Genomic DNA, 12,150 nt, shown 5'->3' with positions numbered 1-12,150 from the left:
TTTTTTCGGGGGGTGGGGGGGGGGTGTTACAGATTATATTGCTTTATATTTTTTTTTTTTTTTGATTTTATTTTAATGTAATACAAACAGCTCAAGTTGGTCATTCAAAAGGTGTATCAGTATATAATTTATGATCATGATCATATTCAATAAAAAAAATTACAAAACATGATTGACCATTTGAAGTAAAAAAAATTAATAATACAATATTTATCCATAAAGATTTTTTTTATTTTAAATTTTACAATTCAGTGACAAGTAGATTGGGTGGTGCAATTATAAGAGTGAAGGTCTCACTTTGTACTTAATTGAAAAGTAAGGAGTTGATCCTTATGTTTTGGGATCAAATCCCACATCCATGGGATGTTAAGACTGGTTGATGAGAACTACTAAACCATTGAAGCCCATTTTGCAGTAGATACAGGCAGGAAAAATATCTTGCTAATACAGAAGTACAGTTGTATGGTCTGTAACTTTGCTTAATTTATTTGTAGAGTCTGAAGCCCTTTTGTAAGTAGGATTTGAGTGGCCAAATATTCTTTTAAAATATTCCAATGCTAATTATTCGAAATAGATTGATAGTATGTATCAAAAGAAGGAAAACTTTATCATGTATATTTAGAAATATGTTGTGACCACAAACACAGCAGGACAGACTACAGAAGCAAGCCTTTATTTGAAAAATGTTAATTTTCAGACACTTTATCTTTAATTATAGTGGTATTTGTATTTAAAAACATTGCATTTGTTCGAATAAACATATTATTGTATTGTAGTTATTGTATCAATAATGTATATGACTTTTTCTGGACGTTATTATATTGGGGCTACGGACTATACAGGGCTACGGACACCAATCATTCTTCTATAACTTCTTTTGGTGTTAGCCCAAAAGCTATTCATTACTGTTTTTTTACTTCACTGGTAACTGTGAAAATATTAAACAAGAACATGATGAATTATACATTCTTTTGTTGAACACAGACTATAATGAAATATGGGGCTACGGACTATACAAAATATTAGACCAGTATGGAAAAAAAATACAAAATGTACACACATTTTACCATATAACCACTATATTTTTCTCATAGTGCTTTTCTTCTTAAGTAAAATAAAAAGTTTTAAACACATCATATTTGCTCATATTTTCCTAGAAATTACGCATTTATTCAAACGTTGATGAATCTTAAATTATATAACAAAGGTATATCTGTACAAATTTATTCATAATTTCCACAATTTTTATCCTTTTTCTTTTCTGTAAAAAATAAACTTAACCAGAATGATTTCTCTGTAATAATGTATATCTATTTTGGAATGTTTCATTCAAAATAATTTTAAATAACCATTTTTATAATGTAAAAAATCAAGTGCAACAGCATAACGCTTCAAAAATTATGAATCTTTGACTTTATTCTGTTGATTTTTCAAAGATGCAGATACTATATATATGATATTATATATCAATGGAAAGCTCTCATTCTGATCTTTGCAATACAACAAAAGACATTTAGATTAGATGTAACTGTAAAGAGTTATATCTATATAACATAATTCAGGTGGAAATGGGCACATGATCTTGGCCAAGCCGTTGTGTATAGTATACAAGCCTTTTCTCAATGATGGTGACTGAAAATTTGCATAAAAATAAGCTACTTGAAGGTTAAAGGGAGATAACTTTAGCACTTGACTCAATTTTCAAAGTTATACTCAATGCAGACTAAAATTGTATAAATGAATACAATATGATATAGATTATGAGACTTTACCTGGATGCTATCTGAATGATTTCTAGATCCTCCTGAGGAAGAGAGGTTTTTGGTTTCAAAATGAGCATCAGCTAAGGCATTGATGTCTATCTGTCGTCGGACTCTTGGTGGCCTAATTATCTGTGGTCCCTCCCTTGGTGGCCTACTTGTCTGTGGTCCCTCCCTCTGCTCTTCATCAGATAGATCCACTGAGGGCACAATCTGGTCCTCTATTCTTTGATCATTCCTGTCTATCTCTTGCATCTTTTTTAATAAGTCAGAAACATTTTTTTTTATTGGATTTGAATTTGAACCAAAGAATGGTGTCCTATTATAAAGATTGTTTAGCAGATCTTTTTGGTTTTTATTTATGATGTGAGAGTTACTATCCTCATTCTTTATTATGTTTGATTTTAACCTGGATCTCTGCATTCTATTTTCTTTTAACACAGATTTTATTTCATCCATCAATTTTTTGTCTCTGTAATCTTTGGGTATTCCATTTTTTTCAGTTGCTCCTCTCTGTCTGTAAATAACTGTTTCAGTTGCTCCTCTGTAAATGACTGTTGAGGTTTTATGTTCAGGATATCCATCACTAGTTTTTAGTACAGACTTAGAATCCCCAGGCACTGTATCATGTATATCAAACTGGCCATTTTGTGGATTAGAATCCATCATTTTTAACAGTTCTTCCCTTTCTTTCTTTATCATTGGATTACCTTCACTTTTATGGTGGAGAACATCTTTATTTGTGTGTGAGTTGTTATCAATGTTATGACTGGCTCTGTAGAGCAGCTCCTCGTAGATTAAATCCTTTTCTATAGCAATCCTCATTTCTGGGTCCACCATCTCAACAACATCCTGATCCCCACCCCCTGTGACAATACACAAAATACACAGCAGATTACTTCATATAAGGGTGAATTCAAAAAAAAAAAATGACCAAACGCATATTTATCAACCCACACTAAAAATACAGGCAATGAAAATAGATTTCTATGTCTCAGCATATGTCTTTAGATAGTGTCTAAATACCTGCCAAATATCTCGTTGATATCTCAATTAACAAAAAAGTTATGCCCAAAAATGATGTTAAAATTGTCAGGAGTGCAACACCTTTTTGTGACATTTTGAAATTTCAATATTTTTTGGAGATCTGTGAAATAAAAAATAATGCTTCATGTTGAAAATAAAGACTTTCCTGATAATATTCAAAGTATTGAGCTTTAAATGTGGACTGTTGAAACTTTTGTTTAATCAAGTTGTGGTCATGGCTGATGTTTAAAAAAATGTTATACCGTGTCAGGAGTGCAACAGAAAAAATGTAGTGTTGCCAAAAAAACATCAATTGTAAAATTCTGATCGAAAATTAAGACAAAAAGAATTTTGGAAGTGTAAAATAATAACTGATATACATTTTAAAACTTAAAAATGTTGTATAAATCACAAGCAGCATTAAAGAGAGTAAAGTATATGTGCATACCCAAAAATGTCAGGAGTGCAACATTTGATGTTTTGCTTCCAAGCATGAAAAAACTTTTATCATTATATGATTTTCTGATTTTTATTTTGGAAAATAAAGACACAAAGAACATTTTTACCAAATAAATTAATCAATTACAGGATCTGTCTGTGCTTCAGATCCATATTTCTATGGTCAGGAGTGCAACACATTTTTTTTTAAAGATTCAAGTTCTGTGACGAAAACACTTCTATTCATGCTTAGAAGTATTCATTAATTAATAATGATCTTTTTGTATAATTTAATGCTATATTATTGACAGTTTTATTATCAAAATCCTTCCTTTTTCAATTTTCTCAATTCAGATGTGTTTTTATCTTTTTTGTGATTTTTTTAATGAACGTTAAAAATAAACACACTAAAACATTGTCATAAAATTCAAGTAATTCCTCCTCAACTTCACTGAAACAACAGAACAAGTTCTTATGTAATTTTCACTTCACAATTCTACTTTAAAGGCCCCAATGCTTTTGGTCAGGAGTGCAACAAGTATGTTAGAATTATAAATCATCCAATAAGAATAAAAATAAAGAAAAAATGATGAGTAGAATTTTTCTGGTGGGTTACTGTGTTCATCTTCTAAAGAAAAATATGCTTTAAAATATATTTTATCTTCTAAATATACATTTAAGCTAGTTTTTTGGCATAAAATAGGGTATAATTCAAGATAAAATGCGAATTTTGAATACTTTCATCTGTTTTAATTAAGAAGTATTGGACTATAAGTATTGCACAATTTCATTACCACTTGATGTTGCCAACACTTTATGAATTTTTGTGTTCTATGGTTTTAATTTTAAACTTTACTGCAGTCAGGAGTGCAACAAAACTGCTTCATAATTACCGATGCTTTTTAACTATCTTTTCTAAAAAATAAGTTGAAATAAAATGCTTGATACTATTTGATGTTCAAAACACTATGTCTATCAACAAATTACAGAAATGCTACAGTCAATTCAGGGAATAGTTTTCATCATATCACATATATATTTTAAATACATTCTATATATATTACACTTTGCAAATAATCATGTTTTAAGGTCTTCAAAATATGAAAAATCTGCTGTAAACGATGAAAAATATCAACACGACAAATTGATTTACAAAGTAAGAATAGATTATTGTGTGTTATAATTTTTAAAACAATGTTAAATAAAATACATATCAGATGTCAGGAGTGCAACACAATAATGTAACATAGGGTCACTTCAAAATCTAGTATTTTTTGTAAGAGAACTCGTATATAACAATTCTTTTTTGGCTCAGATTTAAAGAATTGACTTGAACGGACAAAAAAGTGAATTTTGGGGAATTTTATTGCTTCATATTTTTTTCATATTAAAACTTTTCAAACCAGAATTGAAAAAAATAATGTAAAATTACAATCAAAAAGCCAATTTTTTGTCACATGTACAAGAGAAGATACCCATTTAAGGTCTAGATTTAATCATTTATACCCCTTTTACCATTTTGAAGCATAAAAAACTATAATTTCTTGTGATTATGTATTTTAGAAAGTCTTTTAAGGAGTAATGATATTTTCTTTTTTCAAAAGAAATTTTACTAATAAAAATTCTGAAACTTTTTAATCCAATTGTCTATTCTATTGCCACTTCAGGATTTTAAACTAGAATGCATTTGCAATATGATGATATAAGTGAAAAATATGTTATTAGTAGTTGAATTTTGCCAAAAAAATTCAGTTTGGTGGTCATTATTTTTGAATTCACCCATAAAATAGTTAATATTAACTTACTTATTTCCATTACAATAATTATATACCATTTGATGAACTTCTTTGAAATAAAAATTTAAAATCTTCCGTCTTCTTAAATTAGCAATTGCATGCAAATAGACTTAGATAATTATATATATAAGCTAGAGTTAAATATATATTTTTCACTATTTTTCTGGAATAGAAACATCATTTTAAGTCTTAATTTATTGTTTGTTTTCAGGTCAGCAGAGCCAAAGACTTTAAAAGTGAATGTTTCTATTCAAAATAGTTTTGCAGCTGTCTCTCTCTCTCTCTCTCTCGTGTTCTTGTGACTGTTAATCCCTCTGTCTGCAGCTGTGAACTTTTCTTTTTCTTTTACTTCAACCTCACGACCACTGAGCCAATTTCAACCAAATTTTTATACATGTATATACCAGACCTGCCTATTAACCTTTTTCTTGCAGAGGTGTAATCTAAAGCCTTACAGCATTTTGGTGTCAACAGTGTAATACTTGATTCTTAATTCCTCTTTAGTCGTGCAATAATTCTATATATAACTGAAATAAGTCTTTATGTTGTAAATGAAAAAATGAAGAACATAAAAACTATATTCAAATAATTTATTAACCAGGTTTTCCGTAAGAAAAAAAATCTGGTTATTGAAATGGTGAAATTGGCAGGCTGGGGCTGCCAAAATGGTACATCATTTGTCCAGATAACTCCTCCTACAGTTTTCAAGATAAGAATATTTATTTATTTTGCAGATCAATTGTACATATATCAGAGATGTGCATAACTTTTGGATTTGGATTTTTAATAATCTATGAGAACCAGACGTCTCTTATGAGATGGTAGCTCTACTGGTTTGTACTTATAACAGAGGAAAAGTAAAGTAGCACTTGGACTTGAAACTTTGCAATAAACAGAGTAATGATTCTTGGTTTAGTCTCTTTTTGTAGCAACATTTATTGCAATCAGACTAAAACTAGGAAGAGTAACTTCTTAAAAGATTTTTTTCAGAAATTTTGATTTTAGTAACCATGGCAACATCATTCATCAAAATAAAAAAAACACTGATAAAGACAATTATGTATCTCAGTGTAGTCTATTTGCATGCCAAGTTACATTGAAATTAAAGCAAAACTATAGAAGGAGTAACATTTTGAATGCATTTCACAGAAATTTGTACTTTTAGTAACAATAGCAACATGGCCACCAAAATCAAACACTGATGCACTAAGTTATGTATCTTAGTGTAGTCTACTGCCAAGTTATATTGAAATCAAACCAAAACTGTAGGAGGAGTAGCGTTTTAAAGGAATTTCATAGAAATTTCTATTTTTAGTAACCATGGCAACACCGTTCATTAAAATCAAAAACCAATGCACTAAGATATGTACCTTAGTTGTAATGAAATCAGACCAAAACTGTAGGAGGAGTATTGTTTTGAAAAATTGTTTACAGACAGACAGCTAGACAGACGGACGACGGACACTTTACTATCGCATAAGCTCTTCTGGTGTCTAACCAGTAGAGCTAAAAATACCAGCTTTTAAGCTTAGACATTTTTATGCAAAATATTGCATATAAGATACCTCATTTATTCAGATCGATAACTCCTCCTATATAAGAAAATTTTATTTTGCAGATCATTTGTACACATATCAAATATGTGCATATATGTAAGGAAGCATATTTAGGACCTATCCAAAGATATTTTTGAATTCGCAGGGATTTATCATTACCCCACCTCTGATGATTTTTCGATGAAATCCTTGCTTCCGATTGGTTGAAGTCTGTCACGTGAAGGGGGTGTATTACTTATACCTAGTTGCTTGAAAATCAATACATGCTTGATGCGGAGTTATCGTTCTTTTGTAACACTTCAAACAACTCGAGTTCACGAGGTTTGCGGGTGTCTGTTGATAAGTAAAAAGTTAATCAACTTAAGTAACGAGATGGAACCTTTTTCTCACTTTACTAAAAGTCTTCGAAACTGTCAGTACGTTATGAAACACTCGCAAAACAACATTACGTAACACAACGTGACGTCATAATAGGCATTGTATGATTGATGAAACATATAGCGGAGAAAAACAATTTTACAAACCACAGACCATAAACATTTCATCGGTGGGGTAAATTCGTTAAATAGTTTTGTAGTGACAGGGTATGGGATGATACCTGGTTAGTAAATTTCATACCTGGCTCGGCTTCGCCTCGCCAGGTATGAAATTTACTAACCAGGTATCATCCCGTACCCTGTCACTACAAAACTATGTAACTAATAATACCTTCTCAGGGGCCGAAATTCGGCCCCATTCCCAATTGAAAATGAGTTCAGTTTTTCCCAATTTGGCAGTATTTTTTCCCAATTGGTGAACAATGCTTTTATATCTAATTATCTTGGAAAAACACAAAGTAAAATTGTCAGATTGTCTGTAATTTTCATCTATTTAACTCATTTAGCAAAGCTACAGTCATAACACGTTTAAAAACACTGCAAAAACATTGCCAACTTTTAATCAGGTTTAATGTTTCTTTCTTCATTCATTCTAAACATACAATAGAGTTAAAAAAATTCTGCCATATTTTATACAAAAAAAGAGGCGTTTTGCAAAGGATTTATGATTTATGAATTGGTGACAGGTCAACATGTATTAGCATGACTTAGATTACTTCCTTTTACAATGTCTCGAACTTTCATTGATTGAAAACTGGAAAAACGTTTTGCATAATTTCCATTTCTACTTTGTGTCCTTGCACGTGTTTCGTCCTTGGGCAGCTGTAAAAGTTTGAAAAAAGAAAGAAAACAAGATGTGTTTGTGAAACACTATGCACCCGGCGGCAACAAAGTTCGAAAAAGATATTTTTAGCGTATAGGTCACAGTCAAGGTCACAAGGTCATTGACCTTGGTGTCATTTGAAAGAACTTAATTAGTGGAGTACGCATACCAAACATGAAGTCTCTATCTCCTATGGTTCAAAAGTTATGGCGAAGGTTAAAGTTGACAACAGACAGACAAACAGACAGACAGACAGGACAAAAACAATATGCGCCCCCGATCTATCGATCCGGGCGCATAAAAAGAGAGAAAAAAAGAAGTTAAAAACTCGGGCAGCTGTAAAAGTTTAAAATAAACTTTCTTGGTCACGTGGTCAAACTGTGCAGTCAGCAGTGGTGTTTTGGTAGCGATGATCTCAAATTAGAAAAGATCACATATACTGCATTTGATACAAAAATTGATATCTGAATAATACAAGAACCTTAAATATTAACAATTCTTGAATATACACTTTTGGTCCACATTGATATATGACCCATATGTACTTATAGTATAATTTTTTAAATGAAGGAGATTTATAATCTCCAGAAACAGATTCTGTAATGACCTAAATTGGAATCTCATACATACATGTACTACCCTAAGATCAATTTTATTAGTGTTATTCATTATTGATCTTGTATGAATTAGTTGGATCATATTTATAATTGTCTGTTTGGTTGCCCAAATTAGAGTTCATGCTGAAATGTTAAACGAATTACACCTGAATACATGATTTAAGCAACATTTTTAATTTTTCCCAATTTCATCAAAAAGCCAATATTTTTTTCCAAATTCCTCAAAAATGGCAACAAATTCAAAAGTTTGTTATAACAGATTAAATTCATTTAAACAAATTTTAAAATTTGTTATTACGAATTTAATTTGTTTAAACAAAATTAATTCTAAAATTTGTTATAACGAATGAAATTTGTTTAATCTAATTTGACAAATAGGATCTACAGAAAAATACATATGAATTCAATATAAGGAATAGTAATATTCCTTTTAACAAATTCAATTTGTTATAACAAATTTAAGAATTCGTTTTAACAAATATAATTCATTATAACAAATTTTAGAATTCGTTAAAATGAGTTTTATTCATTATAACAAATTTTGAATTCTTTTGAACGAATTCAACAAATTTGTTATGACAGATTAAATTTGTTTTAACGAATTCAAAGAAATTGATAAATCAAATTTAATTTGTTACAACAAACTTGACACATTTATCGAATTCAAAAATATTTTTCTATAGGTCCTAAATGGGTTTCCATGGATATGTGCATGGTACCTGATTTTTATATAAAAAAAAAATTTGCTCATTTATGAAGAAAATACTAGTTGACAATGTTGAACTTATTCATTTTTATGCAAAATATGTTCATAGGGTTACACATTGATATTGTTGGAGTGTCACCTCCTACAGTTTCTTAAAAAAGAAAATTTTTAAAATTCATGTGAGAAATTACTGTAACAGTTCTGTTCACATTGAAGAAAACCCTGTCTGCTGTCACATTGACAACTTTCCACTTTTTGACCATATATTGCACCAATTTAATAGGTATGTAGTGTCTTTTCAGCTATTTCTTTTGACATGCCACTAAGCTTTTCAAGAGACTTGAAGTTTGAGTTTAAATTCAGCCTACTAATACGAGTTCTTTAATTAAAAGCAAAATAATAATTATGGAAACACTTATAATGTCTACATACAGTGTAATAATTATTTTTAATTTGGCATATAATTTTTAATATGGCATAAAATTGATTTTTATTGCGTAACAGTGTATTTTAGTGGTTACCAGTGGAAGAATTATGACTGAAATTCTGTCTGCTGGGTTTACTTCTATTTCATTGGTACAATAGACACTGAAGTTTTAGTGAATTAATAATTAATAACTAATAAATAAAATACCCAAATTCCTGGAATTTTTTCTCAGATTTATTTATCACTATATTCATACATGTACCTGACAATATATGTTTGTTTTATACAAAGTCTAGCTAAAAATTTATTAATATAATAATCATAATATTTGCAATAGACATTGTTTGCAATTATGATGTTATAAGTAACCAAAAAATGGGGGGGGGGGGGGTATGATATACTCTACATCCCTTTTTGAGTTCAAAAATTGTAATATGCCAGTATTTAACAGTGACCGATATATAATGTGAATTGTAAAATATATCATATAATCAGAGACATAAATTTATATCTTTGATATATCGTCTCATATCCTGTTTTTGACTGTATTGTATTTTCGACCTATTTTTCCCAGTCTGCTTCTTATGCAGATATTGTGCGGTATGACAGTTTTCAGCTGCTTAACTTGGAAATTAAAATATATAACAAGTACATATGTTGTGAAGATATGCAAAATAAATGATATCAGTAGAATTTTTCTGTGATTTTCGTCTGATGCCTGAAATTCTAATCTTTTTAAATTTACTAATACACATTCTACCTGTTGATAAAACAAAGCCATAATCACTTAGTTACAGAGATGTTTTGAAAATGTTTTTTCCAAAAGAAAATTAAGATCTCTGTCACAAAGACATATAAATATTACAAATGAATGGGGTGGATCAAACAATTTTTGGTCTTTCATATAACAGGGCAATTTCTTCCAGAATTTATTAAATAAGAGGCCCAGGGGCCACATTGCTCACCTGTGCACTGTGGCTAGGAAAAAGCAAAAATCAGTTTGGTATTGAAAATCTTAAATAATGCATAAGCGGTCCCGACCTACCCCTAAAAGGGAAGGGGGGGGGGATGTATGACTTTAACAAAATTGAATCTACACCTTCTGGTACCAAGCTAAGTAAGGATGCTTACATATTTTTAGGTCACCGGAGTCACCACCAAAATTAATGCAATCTTTAAAAATCTTCTTCTTTACTCCTGGACATCAACCAGTCAAACTGTTGGCATGATTGTAATAAGCATTGAGCCCTCTACCAAAATTGTGAAATTCATGGCCCCAGGGTCAGGGGTTCTGGTGCTAGGGTGGGGCTATATAGATCATATAGTGAAAGTGCATTATTTCTTTGAAAATCTTCTTCTCTGCTCCTGGGAATCAAATAAACTAACTAAGTACATAGTTATGAAGAGCAAGAGTGTCTTACCTAAAATTGTGAAATTCATGGCCCCAGGGTCAGGGGTTCTGGTGTTAGGGCGGGTCTCTATTGATTACATAGTGAAAATGCATTATTTCTTTGAAAATCTTCTTCTCTGCTCCTTGGTATTAAATAAACTAAGTACATAGTTATGAAGAGCACAAGTGCCTTATCCAAAATTGTGAATTTCATAGCCCCAGGGTCAGGGGTTCTGGTGTTAGGGTGGGGCTCTATTGATTATATTGTGAAAATGCATTATTTCTTTGAAAATCTTCTCTGCTCCTGGGTATTGAATAAACTAACTAAGTACATAGTTATGATGAGCAAGAGTGCCTTTTCCAAAATTGTGAATTTCATGGCCCCAGGGTCAGGGATTCTGGTGTTTGGGCGGGCCTCTATTGATTATATAGTGATAATGCATTATTTCTTTGAAAATCTTCTTCTCTGCTCCTAGGTATTAAATAAACTAACTAAGTACATAGTTATGATGAGCAAGAATGCCTTTTCAAAAATTGTGAATTTCATGGCCCAGGGTCAGGGCGGATCTATATAGATCATATAGTGAAAGTGCATTATTTCTTTGAAAATCTTCTTCTCTACTCCTGGGTGTATTTAAACAAACTAAATACATAGTTATGATAAGCAATGACGCTTCTTCCAAAATTGTGAATTTCATGGCCCCAGGGTCAGGGGTTCTGGCGTTAGGGTGGGGCTGTATTTATTATATAGTGAAAATGCATTATTTCTTTGAAAATCTTCTTCTCTGCTCCTGTGTATTATTTTAACAAACTAAGTACATTGTTATGATAAGCAAGGCTGCCTCTTCCAAAATTGTGAAATTCATGACCCCAGAGATAGGGGTTCTGGTGCTAGGGCGGGGCTATATAGATCCTATAGTGAAGGTGATTCATTTCTTTGAAAATCTTCTTCTCTGCCCCTGGGTATTATTTAAACAAACTAAGTACATTGGTATGATATGCAAGGATGCTTCTTCCAAAATTGTGAATTTCATGGCCCCAGGGTTAAGGGCTCTGGTGAAAAGGGGGGGGGGCTCTATTGATTATATAGTGAAAAGCAAAATTTCTTTGAAAATATTCCTTTCTGCTTCTGGTTAAAAAGCAAAGAAGCTATGTGTATAGTTATGATGAGCAAGAGTGCTTCTTCCAGGGTAGTGAATTGCATGAGCCCTGGGTCAGATGTGCTGGCGTAAGG

General features: G+C 31.2%; 1 protein-coding gene across 1 annotated transcript in view; it reads right to left on the bottom strand.

Annotated features, from left to right (window-relative positions):
* LOC133193482 (uncharacterized) overlaps positions 1-12,150 on the bottom strand; it is a 31,270-nt gene that overhangs the window by 4,454 nt on the left and 14,666 nt on the right. The window contains exon 3 of the mRNA XM_061329451.1: positions 1,773-2,626. Coding sequence (XP_061185435.1) covers positions 1,773-2,626 — 854 coding nt within the window. The remainder of the gene's footprint in view (positions 1-1,772; positions 2,627-12,150) is intronic.

Source organism: Saccostrea echinata, unplaced genomic scaffold (assembly GCF_033153115.1).
Source record: "Saccostrea echinata isolate AGI-Se365-2 ecotype Australia unplaced genomic scaffold, CSIRO_AGI_Sech_v1 ptg000027l, whole genome shotgun sequence".
Taxonomy (NCBI): domain Eukaryota; kingdom Metazoa; phylum Mollusca; class Bivalvia; order Ostreida; family Ostreidae; genus Saccostrea; species Saccostrea echinata.
Note: the sequence above shows the minus strand (reverse complement) of the source record. Positions and strands in the feature narration are given on the sequence as shown.